Raw genomic sequence first — 20,372 nt, 5'->3', positions numbered from 1 at the left:
AAGCAGGTGGGTAGGGGAGCCGCTGGGAAGATACAGCTTATCCTTTTCCTGTCTAACTCACATGCAGGGATTGATCACATGAAGCACTGTCAATATCAGGGCCAGTCACACCCAAACTTTAGTGTGCGTCAGAACCCCTGAAGGTCTTCTTAAATACAGATTGTTAAGCTCCAACCCCCAAGTTACTGATTCAGAGACCACATTTTGAGAATCACTGACCTAGGCTTTTGGTTTTCAACCTTGTTAGCTGTATGTTAGAATTACTTGGAAAGCTAAAAACACAAACACTCCAAAAACAAACACTCCCTCTCAAAAAACAAACAAACAAACAAACAAACAAACAACTTTCTCAGACTATATCTGAGATCAATTTCAACAGAATGTATATGGATGACACTGGACATCAGCATTTTAAAGGTTCTCAGGGGATTCCAATGTGCAGCCAAGTTTGAGAATCACTGATCGAGGCTCTTGAGGCAGATGCCCATTAATGCATGTACACTAGGTAAAAGTACCTAGTAGAACCAAACATCCCCCACCCTTGGTTCTGAGGAAAGATACTTTTGTAGTCTGGGCTTGGGATGAATACAGCTGGCTATTGTGATGGTAATTGACTCCTCTTGGATCAGGATAGTGGCTTGAGCAGAATGGGGAAGGTTGAAATAGCAATCATGGAAAATGGCAGGCAAGCTGACTAGGGAAACACAAAATTATTCTGGACAGTGGAAATCATACATTTATCTTGGGGCTCATCTCCAAAGTGTAATATTTTCCTCACTAGTTATTAACAGCCTGGACAAGGAAAATGGATATTCCAACTAATGTGAGGTTAACAAACTTCTTGGAAGTTGCAGACATTAAGGCTAGAGTTAAGGATATTGGTGGGAGAGTGGCTAAAGTGATGGACCTTAGAGTTTAGAGCCTTACCTCAATGGTGAACTCAAGAGAAAGTTTTCTTTTCTGCTAGGTTGTATACTGGATATATATACACAGTATTCCTCTCTGAGAATAGTCACCCTTTATGGTGAGGCAAACACAGAAGCCTGCCCCCATGATTGGGGTAGAATGTGACCGGGATTTGGCTCATCCTACTGTCCCGTTCCCCTGAATACAATGATTAGTCCAGGGGCGAGCAGCAGACCCAAATAGGGCCAATAATAGTCCTTTTCTGTAGTCGGTATTTGGGAGGGGTAGTTAGTTTGAGGCAACATTAGGTGGGATGGAAGGCTTCTCCAACCAGTTTACCTTTGAACTGAGACCTGAATAACAAGAATCCTGCGTAACGAAGAACAGAGGAAGTAACAAGTACAAACAGTCTGAGGTGAGAAGAGCTTCATCTCACTTGTTCAAGAGGTAAAAAGGCGAGTGTAGAATGCTGTCCCCATTGTCCGAACCGCTCTCCCACTCACTCTGGATAATTCCCATTCATCCTGCAGAATTTGGCCCAAACATCACTCCCTTCCTCCAATAAGCCTTCCATGACCTCAGAGCTGGTCTCCCTTCCTTCTCAGCATCTTCCTGGGATCCAGGGTGTGTAATTACCAGACTAATGGAACTCAGGAAGGGTAGTGGTGGGATAAGAGATGCAGGTGGGGGTGTTAAGAAGACCCCGCAACCTCTGCCCCTGAAGAAGCGAAGCCCACTCACAATTTCTCAAAGCCCAGGTCCTTGCTCAGGGAGCGACACCACCGTGCAGAGCGGCCTGTCAAAGGGCGGAAGTGCATCCCTGGAGCCGTTCTAGGAATCCGGAGGACTCAGCTCGTTAGAGGTCCTGGGGCTGAAGTGGGCCTCCGCTGAGTCACAGGGCCACTCCAGGTAGCAGCTTTGGCAGGCAACGGTGAGAGGGCGCTCAGGTAATGGAGCGAACACTCAGAAAGAAACGCTGGAAAAGGGGAGGTGGCTTTGGCGTGCGAACCGCCTGCTTCTCCAGCGGAGTGGGCGCACGTAGATTGGCTGGAGTGCGGGCCGGGTACCGGAAGTAGCCGATGGCTGTCATCAGTGAAACCCAGACAACAGCTGCGGGTTCTGTGCCAGCGGGCTGAGCAGCCCCGGGAGCCCAAGCGGAGCAAGCGTGGGGCAGTGGCGGCCTGCGGTGAGACCTCATTCCGTTCCGGCGGGAGGGAGGAGGGCTCTAGGCTCCCGACTTCCCGGCCCTTAAGCCGAGCGGAAACCCAACATTTAGGCCCGTTCCTGGTTCCTGACTTGGGTTCGCTGTGTGACCTTGGACTTTATGGTCAGCTCGGGCCTTCATTTCCCACCTGCACACTGAAGTTGTGGGGCCTGGATCCTGCTAGGGTCCATCCCCACTGCGGTTCCGTGCCCGTCAACCTCTAGGACGGAAGAAGCAGGGGCACCCCCTTTTTCGGTCCCGAGGTGCGGGGCCAGTAGGAGCTGTGGTTTTCTGACATACCATCCCCAAGTAAACAGCGGGGCCAGAATGGTAGGGCAGTGTCAAAAACCTAAGACTCCCTTGGCATATGGTGCCTTATACTGGCAGACAGGATATTGGCTTATGAGGGTTAGTACTGGAAAGGAGACAGGTAATCGAGCCTTCTTGATTGCGGGAACCAGGAGGACAGCGGAAAGGATAGTAGTGCTTAAGTTAAATGTCATCCGGATTGGGAAAAGGTAGTTATTTTCACAAATAGTTATTGTGATCAGCCATGTATCAGACATTGTTTTAGGCTCTTTAGATACAAAATGAATGAAATATCCAGTTAGTCCTCAAGGGTATCCCAGTTTCGTTATGCAGGTAAGACATTTACACAGAGTCATTTAACAAATATTTGCCAAGTACCTGAAATCTTCTAGGCACTGGGAATACCGCAATGAAAAACATCGTTCCTGCTCAGGTTATAAAGAAGAAAGCATACATGAAAATAGACTAATAATACAATGAGGTAACTGCTACAAAATCAAGGAGTTTTAGGGGCAGGGAAGGGGAAGAAAACAGAAGGGACTCTGTGCTGGAGCTTGCTGGAGCTGAGTCCTATAGATGTTAAGTGTACAAGGCGGGCAGGCAGTGGGAATAATCTGTTTGCAAAGGCAAAGAAGCTTTCTAGAATAGGAAGTGTTTGCTCTTGTAGGACCCAGAGCATGGCTACAACTTTCAAATGTCATTGGAGAGCACCAGACAGGAGATGGAGAGGGAGACAGGAGCCTGACCAGGAGGACATTATGAGCCAGGCTAAGTTTTTATTCTGTAGGTCTTGGAAAGCAATGAACAGGAAGTGACATGATACTGTCATACAAAGAAAGAGGTGAATTAAATGCTGGTTCAGAGGACCAAGAGAGAACTACCTTCCTGCAGGTGTTAGTGAAGACTTCAGGGAGGAGGTGATTCTTACCCTAGATATACTAATATCTGCCCTTTCAGAAGTTAAGGGAGATACTAATATCTGCCCTTTCAGAAGTTAAGGGAGAGTATTTACATCAGTTAAAATGCTTTTGTCTACAAGTAAGACTACAACTCAAGCTGGCTTAATGTGATGTATAAGCTCTCATAATTGGAAGACAACAGGTAAAGGGTTTCAGGACATTTAATCTTTTGGCCCTGGCTCCATTTTTCCTCAATTTTCTGAGCTGTACCTGCCTTCATCCACAACGTGGGAGCAAAATGGCAGCAGCAGTTGCAGGCAACCACACGTAGACTTCTCTTCCTGTGACTTCTCTCAGGATGGCAAGAAGCTGTTCTCATAATCTCCCTGCAAGCTTTCTCAGACTATCATTGAGCCAGAGGAAGGCATGTGTCCATTTCTGAACCAATCCCTGCTGTTTTGAATGGTCACTTGCAAGGGGGATAGCTTTAATTTGACTGGGTTGACTCAGTTGGGGTTCACTCCTGGAGCTCTGAGAGCAAGGCCACTGCATTCTTTTTCCTCAAATACCCCATAAAATAATTTGAAAAGCTTTGTATCCCCTTACATTATTTGTAAGTTGATGTCTAAAATGTTTCATCTTTTTGTCATAAATTTGAATGGTTGCAAAGGATATTATTTTTAGTATATTATAAATTTTGACATTTCAATATTAAACCTCATGCCAGTTTCCTGGACACCTGCCCTTGGTTCCTTGTGCTCACCACGTTCTTCACCTTCTCTGTAACCTCCATCTGTTAGTATCCTACTCCTCCCTCCTTCCCCTACTTCATTTGCCTCCCTATCTCAGTCATCTCGGCTATGTTCTGGCTAGTATCCTCAAGCCCCTCACTCCCTCATTCTTCCACTGTGTATATCCTGACTCCCAGCTTGCTCTAGGCCATCAGAAGTGTTGCTGGAGAAAGACAGGAAAGCATGCTGATGGATTCCTCCTCACTGTGATGCTCTCCAGCATACTTGCCTAATAAGGAGATTGTGAGGGTTTAACAACCTGTTGTCTATAAATTGCTTAGCACACAGTACATAGTAAGTGCTCATCATTACTCTCCACATTAAAAGGTCAGTGCATCCTCACTTCTTTATCTACCCCAACTCTGCACATACTACATTGAAGTTAGAATGTTCTTTCTGTTCCTTTATTTCTCCTGTACTTCCTGGCTTCTGAGGCTTTGCCCCATGTGCTGTTGTGCAGTAGTCTTTGAACTGAAATCATGGAGGAGGTACACAAATCCTTTCTGTAATGTCTGTGGGCACATGGATTATTGAATGGGGATCGGTTTCTTTCTAGGTCTTTGACTTCAAAATTTACCCTTGCTTACCACCAATCTATTTGAAAATGGGCTTGTGGTGTATAGCTTTCTCTTTTCCTCCTCTACAAAAGAAGGATATATGTGTCGCTTATGCCTTTCTGATTTTACTGTGGTGTATTATTACTCTGGCGTAGACAAATCTCTGGAGTACCACCTAAAAGGAGAGTTTGTTGAGGAAGTAAATGATTCCTGGACCTGTTGTAATTTAAATCCCAATATATGCTTTCAACAAAAGTTTCAAAAGACCAAATCAGACTGTAGGCTGATAGATTATTTAAATTTTTTTTTTTACTGCAAATTGCAATATGATTTTTGGCAGGTAAATTAAAAGGATTAAGTGATACTGCTATCACAAGAGGTCATTGTAAACTCTGACTTAGGCAGTTTGGGCAAACTCAGGTCCAGTCACTGTATCTAGCTAGGGTCAGTCTGATAAGCTTAGGAGGAATGTGATTTTTAACTCAGAAAAGGGGATCTAGTTAATTGTATTATATCTTCCCTGTCTGTTCTCAGAAGTTTAGGGAATGGTAGGAGCAGTTAAGGTGGAAGGTAGGAAAAAAGAGTGAGAATTGGCTGTGTATCTATAATAATGCTGCTTTACATATGTGTTTAGTTATTTGGTAGACAAGACCTTGGGTTGGGATGGATGCACCAGACTGAGAGTGGGATAAATTCATTTGTTAATTAACACTGTCTAACACAGTGGTTTTTAAATCTTGTGGGGCATCAGAATCATCTGGGGCACTTGTTAAAAATACAGAAAATACAGATCCCTTGGCCACCCCTGGACATTCTGATTCTGAGGGTTCTGAGGTGGGAAATTAGTATATTTTAACAGATTTTCCAGTTGATTTTTAGGCATCTAGCCTAATTTCAGGCAAAGAGTCATTATTTAAGAGCAATTCATAAAAAAAAAAAAATCTTGCCCTAGCTGGTGTGGCTCAGAGGATTGAGTGCTGGCCTGTGAACAAAAGGGTCGCTGGTTTGATTCCCAGTCAGGGCACATGCCTGGGTTGCAGGCCAGGTCCCCCATAAAGGGCACATGAGAGGCAACCGCACATTGATGTTTCTCTCCCTGTTTTTCTCTCTTCCTTCCCTTCTCTCTAAAAATAAGTAAATAAAATGTTTTTTAAAAGTCTTGCTAGATTTCAAGCCTATTAAACATTTTTCAGTGTTTATTTTAAAGGTTTTCTTTATTTATATATACTTAGAGAGGGGAAGGGAGGGAGAAAGAGAGAGAGAAACATCAATGAGTGGTTGCATCTCACATGCCCCCCACCAGGGACTTGGCCTGCAACACAGGTATGTGCCCTATACTGGGAACTGAACTGCAACCCTTTGTTTCTCAGGCTGTCTCTCAATCCACTGAGCCATACCAGCTAGGGCAATTTTCAGTATTTTATGTGGCTTCCCATTGTAGATTTTCATCTTTTAAAGTTTTATTTCTCATCATTAATTAACAGGTGGGTATCTGGTTTATGCATCAGTATTTCGTGAATGAGGCTTTCTGAGCCTACTCTTGGGTGCACTGAGAAAAACAAATCCAGGTCTGCAGAGTTGAAGACCCTATGCTGAACTGTGGAGATCCGGTAGAGGTCTGCTTGTCATTCCCCTGACTGAGGGCCAAGAGTGGTCAACTTACTCCTCCGGTGGCACCTCCCTCTTATTTCTCTCCAAAGAGTTAATTTCAGTGTAGAAAAGTAAAGAAGTGAGAAACAGAAAGATAGGAAATTATATTTGGAAATGTAAATTTAGGCTATGAGTAGTGGAGTGTTTCCATATTAGGATGAGATTTAATGTGTGGCTGTGCCTCTGGGAAAATCAATCAACTGGAGATTTGCTTTGATTTGTATATGAGAAGGTACCTCTGTAAAGAACTATTTAATAAATGACATTAATATTGTGTCACTGGTAGAATGCAAAGCAAAAGAATGGTCAGACAGGGTCGACTTTAGTGAGGGAATACTTTTTGGATTTGAATTTTGAACCAGATTCTGAATCTGGGGATAGGTACATACCTAACTTTTATATCTTTATCTTGTTTTACTGTGGACAAGTGATTTTTTCATATGGTGTGGTACAGATTTAGGTTCTATGAATGATGACTTTGTAAAGAGCTAAATGATAGAAAAGAAGTAACTATGGGAGAGATGAGGGTGAAAAGGAAAGGCCAGAGAGGGCTGGAAGTAGATAGGGACTGAAATACCAGCCTGTGGAACTTGTTCTTGGCTGAGTATTAGAGAGAAATTTGTTTAAGACAGTACTTCCCCACTCAAATGGTACCACAGGTGAAGAAGATAGCTAAATTCTCTACAATGGATCCTTACAATTATATGGATACATATTGTCTATATTTTCAAAACTTTCAACAGAAAGAAGAAATCCGCTTTTGGGTGCTTGCTCCTTACTCCATGGAAAAATGAGAGAAGATGACATGGCAGGGAAAGGTGACAAAGATTCCATGTCATTTTGAGGGGTAGCACAAAGAGTTTCCAGGGCTTCAGGATTCCAGTAGGAGATCAAGTTCCTAACAGGTGCTGGAGGTGGGGGTTTGTGGGGGCCCTTACTAGGGCTGCACTGATGAGTGACTAGGAAGGCCCCAGGGTAGGAAGGTGGTAGTAACTACCACCCTGAGGATGACTGAGAGAGGCTGGGCAGAGAAAGAAGGGCAGTCCTAAGGTCACCCCAAAATTGCCACTTTCCCCTTCCCTCAGTACTTGACTCCAGTGTCTCCTGCCTCTCAGAGTCTTCATTTCTTCAGTAATCTCATCTTTTCGCTCCTAACCCCTATTTCTCTACTGGCACCATCACTTCTAATATAAACATGTTCAAGTCTTTCCCTTCACAGAAAATTCTTCTTTGACCTTTAATGCTACTGCCCATCTTCATCCTCTCCTTTCATCCAAAATTTTTTAAAAGAAGCAGCAAATTTACTAATCAGTATACTGTCACTGGCTTCTGTTTTGTCATTCTACTGAATCTGTTCTCACAGATCATCTGTAACCATCCAATTGTCCCAGTAGGGGTTTTCCAATTCTTATTCTACTGGATATCTCAATGCATGTGTCACTTTTTAATTCTCTCTGACATTGTATTCTGGTTCTTCTCCTACTTCATTAACCATTTTTTCTCTTTTTTTGGCAGGCTTCTCTCCCTCTACCCACCCTTTTATCATTAAGGTCCTAACAGGAAACAGATACTTGATGCAAATTGGGATAATTTCAGGAGGGTTTATTTGCAAAGAGGTTAATTATAAATGATATATGTGTGGACAGGGTGTTGAGGCAACAGTGGAGTGGTCATAAGAGACCAAAGATAGGAGAGGTTAATGGAGAACCCAGTTGTTTAGACATTTGAGTAGGATAACTCCTTGAGAGGAGTAATGACCTACCATTGAGGAAGACCATGAGCACAAGGTGATCTCATAGGAACTAGGAGAATAAATATTCTGACCTCACTATTGTCCCTACTTCCAGCTGCCTGCTGGGCCTCCCCATTGATGGAACCCAACCAGAAGCCAGATGGCCTGTTGATATATGCTGTATAGGGTAGCCATCTGGGGCAGAGAGCAAGGTGGAGATAGGTAGAAAGATCTGGAGATGAAGATGGGAGATAATTGGAGTACCCTTAAATGTTAGCTGTCCTCAGTATATCTGACAATTCTCATACTATGCTCATACCATTTATGCTAAGTACTCTCAAGTCTGTATTTCTAGTCCTGACTCTTCTAAACTTTAGACTAATATATTTTGACTGATTCCTTGATACCTTTATATGGATATTTTGAAATTCATATAGTTCAAAATAGAGCCCATCTATCATCTTCCTTTCTAAACTAGCTGCTCCTCCAGTATTCCCAACCTCAGTGGTACCACTGTCCATCTAATTACCATTCCTCAAATAAAGGGAGATCTGGCATCATCTTGGACTCATCCCTATTCTTCACACACCACATCTTACAGAATTTGTCCTCTTAAATATTTCTCCAGTATGTGTCCTTTTCATTCACCACTGCAGTTGCCATGGCTAGATTTAATGACCCTTTACCTTGATGACTGCATCAACCTAACTGATCTTCCTATGTCTAGACATACTACTGTATAGTTCAGTCACTAAATGGCCACTAGTGTGCATCTACCTGAAATGCTAGTCTGACAGTGGACTGTGTCACCCCTTGGCTTAAAAACCATTCCATAACACTGCATTTTCTAAAGGATAAAGCCCCATATTTACCTCTCCCCCTTGAGAATTACCTTCCACAGTTAATAACTTTTACTGATGGGAGGACTATACTCCTCACATTTGCTATGGTACAAAAATGCACTCGCCTAGGCAAAAACCCCTGTCTATATTAGCTCTACGTTGCTTACTACCTCAACAGAGGCCAGGCTTATTCTCCCATCATTTCAATTTCTGTGACTGGGACAGCTAAATTCCTGGGGGCATTGTACCAGTTTGGAATAGGTTTGGCTTCATTAAACACAAAACAAAACAAAACAAGCAAACAAACAAAAAAACCCCCAAAACCCTCGTCCCCACAAAAAAATCCAAAAAACAGCAACTAATGGTTCAAACAAGGCAAAGCTTATTTCTTAAATAAAAGAACTCCAGAGGCAAAGCTTATTTCTTAAATAAAAGAACTCCAGAGGCAGGCATACCAGGGCTGCTATGGCAGCTCCATGGACTTGTCAGGGACCCCCATCCCGTTCAGCTCTGATCCTGTCATAGGGTATTCCAATGTATTCATGGTTCAAGATGGCACTCTAGCTACCAGCTCACACCTCAGGCACAGCATGGAAGAAGAGGGTGAAGGAGTGCATCCCTTCACCCTAAAAGAGACTTACTGTATGTCCTGTGTTCTTTCATTTGCATCTTACTGTCTTGTTGGCCAGAAGTTAGTCACATGTCAATACTTAGCTGTGAAGAAGTCTGAGAATTTATTTCTTTAGGTAGGCTTATTGCTACCCTAAAAAAATTTCATAATTCTCTTGCTGATGAGGTATGGAAGAATAGATTTTTGGATAATAATTAAAAATCTTTGGCACAGCATTTTAGAAGTTTTAAAAAAGCATAGGCTGTAGATCTATAAAAATACTGAGAAACTTCTATAAAGGGGCCAATTATAAAATTAGTATGTAAAAGTCAATAGTATTGCTATATATGTAAATAGAACCAGTTAGGAAATATGCAAAAATGTGCTAAAAGAAGATTCATAAAGAGACATGGTAGATACAAAACATCAGGATGTTAGGAGATTTTGCAAAATTATGCTAAAATTTATTTAGAAAAATATAAAAATAAGAAATATGTGGAAAAAAGACTAATGAGAGTGAACTTTCTCTAACATTAAACATTTTAATAAAGCTATAGTATATTGAACACTTTGGTATTAGAGAGGGAATAAACAGATTAACAGAACTGAATGGGGTCTGAAAATTGACCCAGAAATTAACCAAATATATATAGATTGTGCTATAGATGGCATTTCAAATCAGTAGAGAAAAGAAAGTAGTTATTTATACAATTTACTAACTGTCTGGAGAAAATTAAGCTAGAACCTTACTTCATCCAATTATAAGAGAGCAAGGATAGTTACTTCTGTGCTAGTTATAGCTAACTCAAGTTAACGTTTGAATGGGTATATATACAGTCCCCTGTTCTGTAGAGCTGGTGAGCACCGGAGGACTAGACTCAGGATAGTTCTTCTTGCTACTTATTTTTTTATTACTTTTTCTATAAATCCAAAACTTGTTTGTATTAGTCATTTCTTTTGCCCCATCTCTCAGACTTTTCCATGTACCATGTATTAATATGGCCACCATTTTCGCTAAATGTTTTTCTTACCAAACCTCAGGTTCTGCCCCAACTCACTGTTAATACCATGGGACTTTTATCAGCATCTCCTTACCTTCCAGTTCTTGTTTCTCTCCTTAACTCTCTTCCTCTAATCATTTCTCCCACCCTTTTCAGTCAGCATTTGCTGTTTGTCTGGCATGTCCACCATAATTCTAAATATCTTTCTTCTCAACAGCATTCTATCATTTCAGCAGATAACAGGACTGCTTTTGAAGAGCTGTCAGAGCATGTCAGAGCTCCATACTCTTCTAGCATTAGCTTCATTTAGGTATGATATAGCCACTTGACATACTTTCTCTCATTTCAGATTGTGAGATGGGGACTGAGAACAAGGAGATAATTCCCAAGGAAGAAATTTCTGAAGAGTCTGAGCTACATGGGGCAATAGAAAAACTGCCAAAGGTAGTTTACGAGGGTCAGGAGTTTGGACCCTCATGTGAAGAAGACTTGTTGGAGGGGCATTCAGGAGAGTCCACAGAAGAGATTATGGAGCAGATGTCTCCTCAGGAGAGAGACTTTGCATCAGGGTTGATTGTCTTTAAGAAATCACCCTCAAGTGAGAAAGACCAGGAGAATGTAAGTGTGAGAGAGTGCAATCCCAGCCCAAGACTGATTACACGTCAGGGAGATATTACAGCAGAGGCATTTGCTACCTCTGGCCAAAACATCATAGAGAATTTAGAACCTAACAAAACACAGAGAAGTTCTGTGGGAGAAAAACCTCATACATGTAAAGAATGTGGGAAAGCCTTTAATCAGAATTCACATCTTATCCAGCATATGAGAGTTCATAGTGGAGAGAAACCCTTTGAATGCAAAGAATGTGGAAAAACATTTGGAACTAACTCAAGTCTTCGCAGGCACCTGAGAATTCATGCGGGAGAGAAACCCTTTGCTTGTAATGAATGTGGAAAGGCCTTCATTCAGAGTTCACATCTTATCCACCATCATAGAATTCATACTGGAGAGAGACCTTATAAATGTGAAGAATGTGGTAAAGCCTTCAGTCAGAATTCAGCCCTTATTCTACATCAGAGAATCCACACGGGAGAGAAACCATATGAATGTAATGAATGTGGGAAGACCTTTAGGGTTAGCTCACAGCTTATTCAGCATCAGAGAATTCATACTGAAGAAAGATATCATGAATGCAATGAGTGTGGCAAAGCCTTCAAGCATAGCTCAGGCCTTATCAGACACCAGAAAATTCATACTGGAGAAAAACCATATTTGTGTAACGAATGTGGGAAAGGCTTTGGTCAGAGTTCTGAGCTTATCCGGCATCAAAGAATTCATACAGGGGACAAACCATATGAATGCAATGAATGTGGAAAAACTTTTGGCCAGAACTCAGAGATTATTAGACATATTAGAATTCATACTGGTGAGAAGCCCTATGTATGTAAGGAATGTGGAAAGGCCTTTAGGGGGAACTCAGAACTTCTTAGACATGAGAGAATTCACACTGGAGAGAAACCCTATGAATGCTTTGAGTGTGGAAAGGCCTTTAGGCGGACCTCCCATCTTATCGTGCACCAGAGAATTCATACTGGAGAAAAACCTCATCAGTGTAATGAATGTGCAAGAACCTTCTGGGATAACTCTGAGCTTCTTCTCCACCAAAAAATTCACATTGGTGAGAAACCTTATGAATGTAATGAGTGTGAGAAAACATTCAGCCAGCATTCTCAACTTATCATACATCAGAGAATTCACACTGGAGAGAAGCCTTACGAGTGCCAAGAATGTCAGAAGACCTTTAGTCGGAGTTCTCACCTCCTTCGACATCAAAGCGTTCATTGTATGGAGTGACTTACAAGAAAGGAAAGCTTTCTGTGGAAAAGCTAAAGTCAGACTTAATCATAGGCTACATCCCAAGTTCTCAGATCAAATGAATGGACAGAACTTCCTCTGTCTTTCTACTGATTTTTATTTAAACCGTTGGTCAAATAGGATGAGGCACTTTTATGAATTATTCATTGAGAAGTTTCAATGTACTGAGTTAAATCATAAAAGCTGTTTCAGGCCTTAATTCTCCTCTGTTCTTTTTCCTTTTCTTCCTCTGTCCTCCCCTAGTGGGTCACCTACCATTAGGGGTCTGTGTACCAGCCATTTAGTCTAAATTGTTACTCTTCAGGAAAAATGGAGGAATGTGATTCTACCCCCTCCTAAGAATGAGAGTTGACTCAATGAATGTTATCCCCTGAAATCTTGGAAAGCCTTGGCCTAGAAGACAAACCTTGTTCTCTTGTCCAACATTTAACATTGGAATAATACAGTAAGCTTTTATTAGCTTCAAAATTTTTCAAACATGCTATCAGTTCCCTTAGAAGATGGCAGCACTAATGAAGTGGAACTCTTTGGGGCATTCCATATCTCCTGCTAGAAGAGGGTGCCACAATGAAGGAAACTGACAGGCAAGTCACAGGATCATAAGTAAAGGCACTCAGAATCTAGAGGGACTGATGAACAAGGCCAGGGGATGATAAACGTGAGGCCAGACTACTTGGGCAAAAACAGCCATTTAGCAGCTATTTCATGCTTTGGGCTGCTCAGACTGACTTCTCCCAAGAACTCTACTGCATTTACTTTTGGCTTCAGTTCCTGCTGCTGCTGCTGACAGATCCTGTGTCAGAAAGTAGCAGACAGGACTATGCAGCTTCACCATCACCAGGCACCTGCCACAGTGTTGAGCCAGGTCACCTGGCTGACCAGGGCCTCCTTGCCAAAGCACTTAATGTTCTCATGATGTGGATCCCACTGGACTGATAGGCCAGGATGTGATGGCCTCTTCACAGTTTGCCCTTGGTCTCGGGATCCTCTTTCTTCATTTCTACATGAATTGTCTGTGTTCTGTGTTTTTCTTCTTTGAGGAAACACATTCTCAATTTTTCATGTGTCCATGTTTCTGAGGCAGTGGATGGGAGTGGGAATTGCACTGATGGGAATCCAGTGGGCTTAGGTCTGGTTTTAGAACTATACTTTAAATTAAGGCACTTCACCTGCTGGTCCCTAATTTTCTCAACTGTAAAATGAGGGGAGTTGAACTAAGTGATCTCTGAAATATCAGCCAACCCAATAGTTCTTTGATTCTTTTAAAAATCTAACTTTATGTATCTTTAGTGTTCTATTCTTTAATCCCTTCTTTATTATATTAATACTAATCACTAGTATTTATGAATGTTTACTATGTGCCAGGCACAGTGCCAGTTTACATTTTTATTTTTACAGTATCTCTCTGATCTAGATACTCTTTAAAAACAGCTTTATTGAGTATACTTTACACACCGTAAAATTCACCTGTTTTAAGTGTTGAATGCTTTTTAGTTGATTCACAGTTGCACAACCATCGGTGATTATAGAGATGAAGAGGGGCAGAAGGGATGTTAAGTAACTTACCCACAATCACACAGCTGGTAAGTGTTAGAACCCAAACTGCAGTCCTAGTCTGTGCTCTTAACCACTATGCTGTGCTGTGGCTAGGTGGATTCATTACTGCATTATTTGAAATCATTTGCACATTTTATATTAGTAATTGCTACATGGATTTGAATATAATGGATTTATATCATGCGCTTGGGGAAAAAACTGGTCACAGCTCAAACCCACCAAGTGGGTTTATTCTATACCCCAATATATGATCTCCCAGGTTCACACCCTTGGCTTGAGAAAAGGACTGAGCAAATAAACAGTTGATTACACAGTTTTCACATCCTTTCAGGTACTTCTGCCTCTAGCAGCCAAACTCTTAGCAGAAGTTCTTTGACTTACCTCTTTCTATAGGGTAATTATGAGTGAGTGACTCTTAAGTTCACATTTAATTATACCCAGGCCATATATTCCACATAAAACGTGGATGTCACCTATCCATTTGACTTCTGATTTCTGCATTTGCATAATTCCTTTCCACATTTATCCCTTACCAGCTCTTGATATAGATCCCAGCACCACCTCAAGCTCCCCCAAGAATCCCCTCACACAAACACATCCATGAGTAATATGGACTTTCCTGAAGATGCTATTGTGTAAGAGGTGGAGAAGTGGGTTTACATCCTATCATTTAGTTCTCAGAAGTCCCTTGGCCAAAGTGCTACTGAAGTTCTTTCTCTTTGTCCTCCCTCTCAGGGCTCACTGACCTCATGCCTTTTTTCTTGTCAGATATCCAGTTCCTGCCCCCACCAACTCATCCCCTCCCCCCCAGCTCAAGAAAAGGTCATTCAGTTAATTCGCTCCTTGGGACATTTATTATATAAGGTGATGTGGTGACTGACTGGTTGTATCTGAGCATATTCATAGGGGGCTAGGTCTCACATTTTATTTCAAGAAGAATCTTTCAACGAGGAATTCTGGTGAAATTTTCACCTCACTCCCTGCTCCTGTCCACCTCACCCGGTTACCTCAGGAAGATTGCTCTCCTTGTTTGCCTCCTCCCCTCTCAATTTACTTGGGAGTCAAAATCTGACTGTAGTTTTGACAGGTGATCATAATTTTGTGCAAGTAGAATTCTATCAAGGAAGAGAAAAAACATGAATTTTCTTAATTTTAGACCCATTAAAAAAAAGTCTCATGATCTCAAAGACTTGCCCAAATACCCAGGAATATCCTTCAGAATTTTTGCAGCTATGTCTGTGTATGTTTTTATCCTCCTCTAATAAAGGAGTTTTACTGGTATACTAACTTTGGATAAGTAAAGTATTTCTTCACAATTTTACTAGTTTGATACCTTTCTAATGTTTATTATTCCAAAGTACACTGTTTCATTATGGTCTTAATATGGTGTCTACTATCGTGTTAAGTCCCCATCCTGTAAGTTTCACTCTTACCTTACCAACCCGTTGTGTGTGCTCCATGAGCACCAGCTCTGCATAAGCCCCTCCCTCTGCCCTTGATCTGTTCTGCTTGGCGAGAGCCTGCATCTTTCATAACAGGACACGTTACCTATTTGTATGTGTGCATGGTTTTTCATGATTCACAACTTCATGTAAGATATTCTGATCATTTGGATGGGTCAGTTTTTAAAATAACTTATTACTGAGATTTTGTCCCCATAACTTATTTCTGGGCTGCTGTGTATTATTATTATTGGCTAAGATACTTTAAAAAATGTTTTCTAAGTGACTCCTGGTTGAAGGCAGGCCTCTAAGGTTGTGGGGTCAGAGATCTTTGAGACTCAAGGAAGCTCTGCCTAGAAAAATGTACATGCGGTTTCAGGGAATTCATGGACCATGAGAAACCCGTCCTTGGACCCTGTAGACCTTCACAAATTCCTGAAAAGCACACTTTCACCTTTAAAAAAAATTACCAAGTAACCCCAATAACCTTTACCTCACCACATCCCCTCAGCTTTTGGGATAAAGCTGTATGAAAACGACCTGCCCAGGTGAGCCCCTGAAAAGGGATGGGAGCTGGAGCCTCAGTAAAATCCAGTGGGGAGGGGCAAGGACAATTCTGGTAATAATGCGGGCGAGTCCACATTCACCAGCCACTTGTTGAGCATCTGCGATGCAGTAGGACTTGTTCTGGGCCTGGGTCTAAGCACTGAGAGGCTGGTGGGGACTCAAGCAACCCTAGCGGTCAGCTCTGCGGAGCAGAAGAAAGCTTGGTCATCCCAACAAGCAGAGGGTCGTCTGCCTCTCCCCAAGCTCTCAGAGCTGGGAAGAGTGCACAGAAGGGAAGGAGGGCAACAGCCTGAGACCCAGGGAGCCCTTCGTAAGTCCCAGAACCCGAGTTCACTCCCTCCCCATGTCATCTCCCAACATGCTACTTTGCATGGGGACTCGGCTGCAACTCCACTGTCTCCGGCAGTACCCCGGCGAGAACAGATTTTTTTTTTTTTAACTTGATTGTAACACGCTTTGCAGGCAGTGTTTTCACCTGGTGGACTCAACTTTGCCAGTACCCGCCAAATCTCCAAGGAGTCACCAAATGTACTTGGCCTCCACTCAGCTTCTGGCATGAAGAGGTAGGAGTCCCACCCAGCAAGAGAGAGGGACTGACCCCTGTCTCTGTGGTTGGTCTAGGAAGCCAGGACTCCCACTTTTGTGCGAGACCTCTGCTGGCCCCGGGGCGGGACTTGAGGGCCTGGGGGTGACAGTTAGTTGAGATCCTGCTGTGCCTTTTACTGGTGACCAATGAGGTAAGGATGTTAAAGCCCGGGGTCCCAGGGTGGGCTGGCTGTGGTGCACCAGCTGAATCCTACTTTCGAGTTCTGGATATGATGACCCAGGACCTGGGCCTTTGTCTCAGCCCCAAGTGATCTGTAGTTTGTGAAAATGTTTCCCACCCCAGGGTGGGATTCAAAAGCCAGTCTGCAGATACTTAGGGGATCCTTGCTTGGCCTAGGTTATTTCAGACTTCCAGCTAAGTCTATTAAGATACTCTTTTAATAACTAGTTTTTAAAATTTAATTTAATTGCGGAGTGAAAGGATAAACTCAATAAGGCAGGGTTGGCTTTAGAAAGAAGGGAGAAGGAAGGCACTGTCCTCTGAGGCTGCTGGAGAAATTAAGACAATAGATATGAAGGCGATAAGGGCCAAGGCCAGCAGGGTCCATCACTTGAGGCCTTTTGCTGAGAAGGGTGGTTATATGTTGGAGTGGCAGAGGTCTGGGACAGCTCCTGGGCATATCACCCAGAAAATTCATCAAGAACAGAGCAAAATGCTTCTATGCCTTTGATCTACTGGTTATATCTGGCATTCTCTAAACTGGGCTGTGGGTGGGGATGGTGAGGGCCCTTAGTTACAGTAGGACTGTAGTCCACATTCTACTCCATTGACTTCCAAGTGGGGGAGGGGGGATCCAAGAGTGCAGTGAATGTGGTAAAGAGCTGGGAGATCTTCATGCCCTTGCGTGGAGAAGTCTTCAGGTGGAGTTCAGAGTTTCTCTGCATCAGAGTGTTCATGCTGCTAAGCAACCCTATTGTTGTAATGAATTCAACCCCAAGATGGAATTTCCACCTTGGAGTTCACAGAAAATTTACATGGAGAGGCCCTTTGAATATCAATGTGGACAACTTCAGCATCAGAGCACCCATAGTGCACATTGATCTGGGATTTACTGACTGTAGGACACCTTCATTCTGACCCGAACCTTTTCCCTGAGTTTTCTTCTTTCCTGAGGTCACTAGACTGGAAATGCCTTTGTGTCATCTAAGTTTGTCCTGCTTCTTCAGGACAGGGCTGACCCGGAGGAAGAACAGGCCACATTCAGACCAGGGTTGCCACTCAACAATTAATAAATGAATGAATTCAACAAATAAGAGGTTGTAAACAATGACTTGGGTATCACAAATTTAATTCACTGAAGGTATAGCATCATGAGGTCTTTGCTGTCCTTTACTTTGCTCTGCAAATCCTTTATCCCCCAAAATGATGGTGATGGCATTAAAGCCCTATATCAACCATCTAATCTAAGTAGTACCCCTTTATGTGACATGGGCACAGGTAAAATGTTAAAAGGGTGAACCAAAACTTTTCTTTAGCTGAGGGAATTGATCTGCTATTCCATTTACTCAAATATGAGGTATTCACAGGTTGCATTCATTCATTCATTTTTTTAACTGCTCCAGGCAACAAAAGGGAGACTTTACTGAGGCCCCAGGGCCACCAGGTTTGGACAGGAGGTCGGCTGCACTGCTGAGGAGGCAGTGCAGGGGCTTTATTTGATCTTCTTTTGGGGTGCAGATGGTTGGTGTAACACTTGTGGCATATCACCCTGTCACTCAGAACTTCCCATGGAACTGTAGCCATTGTCCAGTCTGAGTGGGAGCCAGGCTACAGTGAAAGCTGGCAGCCAGGCCCTCTCACCCCTGCAGCCTCCCTGGTTAACGTGTGGAATGGCCACCCAGTAGAGTCCTCCCCTCTTCTAGACCAGCCCAGAGAGGGGTCACACTTCTGCCCACATGAACCATTGTCTGTCCTAGTGTCTGAGGCTTGGTCCTGGAGTCACTGGACCTGCAAAGACCAGAAAGACCCAGTCCCTTCCCGGTGGAGCTCTGTCTAGTGGAGCGACAAATCTATCAATGTCTGTGCTATGATGGCTGTGGCATCTGGGAGCACAGTGGAAGAACTTAACCCTGACTGGGTGTACATCAGGGAAGATGACCAGAGTAAATGAGGCCAACATGAAGGAACTGGGAGGCAACACAGCAGTGCCAAAGGAAATGGGCTTTGGAGTCAGGCAGGCCTGGATTTGAATTCCAGTTTATTTATTAGTTTTGACTCACTGGGCAAATTATTTTGCCTTTCTGATCTTAGTTTCCTGTTTAGAAAACAGTAGTATTCACCAATTAAGACAGAGACAAAGAATGCAAGAGAAAATGAGTGTTAAGTCCTTATCACAGTACCCAACACATAGGAAATACTGAAAAAAAGAAAGGAGCTAGGTAAGGAGGGAGGGAGCATTCCCGGCAAAGGGAACAGCTTGTGGAAAGGCCATAGGGTAACAGGGCAGTGTCTAGGTTCTTGGGGAGCTACAGATAGTTCAGAGGTAACTGTTGGATTTAGGAAGGTAAGCACTTTGCAGAAAGGCCTCCCCAACTATCTCCCACTGCACTCTCATGCCTTTCCTTTTTGGCACTTACCATGGTTGTAATTTTACTTATGATCCTAATTAATCTCGCCTCTGCTCCACCAGGGCAGAGACTGTTGTCTATTTCTGCTCCCCCCTCTTTGTACCCCCACCCCATACCTGACACATATTAGAAGCTCAATAAATATTTACTAAGTGAGAGGATGAATGGGGCTGGATCAGAACACATATATCACTGTAAGGACTGGGCTTCAGGCTCAAGTTAGTGGGAAAGCTCTACAGAAGTTTGGGGATGGGTGGCTCTATCAGATTTGTTCTAAAGAAAGGACACTCAGGCTGCTCTGTAGAAAAGTGGAAGCAGGAGGCATGTCAGAAGGTTGTGGTAATAACATAAGTAAGAGATGATAATGGTGGCCTCACTCTAAGGGCATGAAAAATTGAGAAAAATGGACCAAATTGGAAGATTATTGGGCAACACTCCCTTCCTCTACTGTACTGATATGCTCTTTCCCCAAGGCTGTAGTAACAGTGTTGTTTCCTATGAAATATTTATATGGAGGAATGTCTCTTAGTCCACATTCTAATCACCTGTTCCTCAAAAAGACTTGGAGTTTAGGTCTTTAGCTATTTAAGGTCCCTTTCAATATCCTGCCTATCCTTATAAACATCATTCTCACTGTATAAAGGACACAGAGATGGGTTTATAAGAATAAGTTCCCAATTCCCTTTATTTACATAAAGAAAAAAAAGAATGCTAAAATGTCCCAGTTAGCTAAAGGTTTTGATTAGTTAGAATCTAGGATAACTAAAAAATGTTAAGTATCTTTAATTTTTAATCCAGGTATATCACTGACAATAGCCATTTTGAAATCCTTTTGCTTCCTAAATATATTTAAAGACATTCTGATATAAAAAGAATATTAATTTATGTGAGATTATTAAAGAGCTTTAACATTTGAGACAGTGATGGGGGTAGGCATGCTCTGTATCACCATCCACAAGCAGCCAGCTTTTGGGATGGTGTGGGATGGTGTAAGTGGGCTTCTCCACTTCAAGACATCCCACTAATGTTCAGAGTGCCCCTCTGAGGATGCTACAGCCCCCCAGAGCCTTGAACTTTAATAGGTCATATTCTTTATACCAGTTACAAGACAGCACTGTATCTTACATGTTATGTTTTGCTTGTAAATACTTTGTTTTAAAATGATTAGAGCTCTAGATGGTTTTCTGTGTGTCAACAGCAAATTTCAGTTTCTCATTTAAAACTCACAATTGGGTTGGCAGGGGAGGATGGAGGAA

At 42.6% G+C, this 20,372-nt stretch overlaps 1 protein-coding gene across 2 annotated transcripts; it reads left to right on the top strand.

Moving 5' to 3' along the window:
- The first annotated feature begins 1,761 nt into the window (after nucleotides 1-1,761).
- ZFP3 (ZFP3 zinc finger protein) lies at nucleotides 1,762-15,436 on the top strand. Of its 2 annotated transcripts, none has more exons than XM_045824588.1 (2): nucleotides 1,762-2,092; nucleotides 10,851-15,435. In XM_045824588.1, exon 2 carries the CDS (start codon nucleotides 10,859-10,861, stop codon nucleotides 12,353-12,355), a length of 1,497 nt encoding a protein of 498 aa, XP_045680544.1. In that variant the 5' UTR covers nucleotides 1,762-2,092; nucleotides 10,851-10,858; the 3' UTR covers nucleotides 12,356-15,435. The 2 variants fall into 2 exon arrangements, with proteins under 2 accessions (XP_045680544.1, XP_045680545.1); XM_045824589.1 differs by having other exon boundaries at nucleotides 1,779-1,853; nucleotides 10,851-15,436.
- The last annotated feature ends 4,936 nt before the right edge of the window (nucleotides 15,437-20,372 follow it).

Source organism: Phyllostomus hastatus, unplaced genomic scaffold, assembly GCF_019186645.2.
Source record: "Phyllostomus hastatus isolate PE091 unplaced genomic scaffold, TTU_PhHast_1.1 phas_scaffold_55, whole genome shotgun sequence".
NCBI lineage: Eukaryota > Metazoa > Chordata > Mammalia > Chiroptera > Phyllostomidae > Phyllostomus > Phyllostomus hastatus.
Note: the sequence above shows the minus strand (reverse complement) of the source record. Positions and strands in the feature narration are given on the sequence as shown.

Excerpts from the sequence above, each read along its gene's own strand:
- ZFP3 (XM_045824589.1), top strand. The coding sequence starts at position 10,859 with ATGGGGACTGAGAACAAGGAGATAATTCCCAAGGAAGAAATTTCTGAA.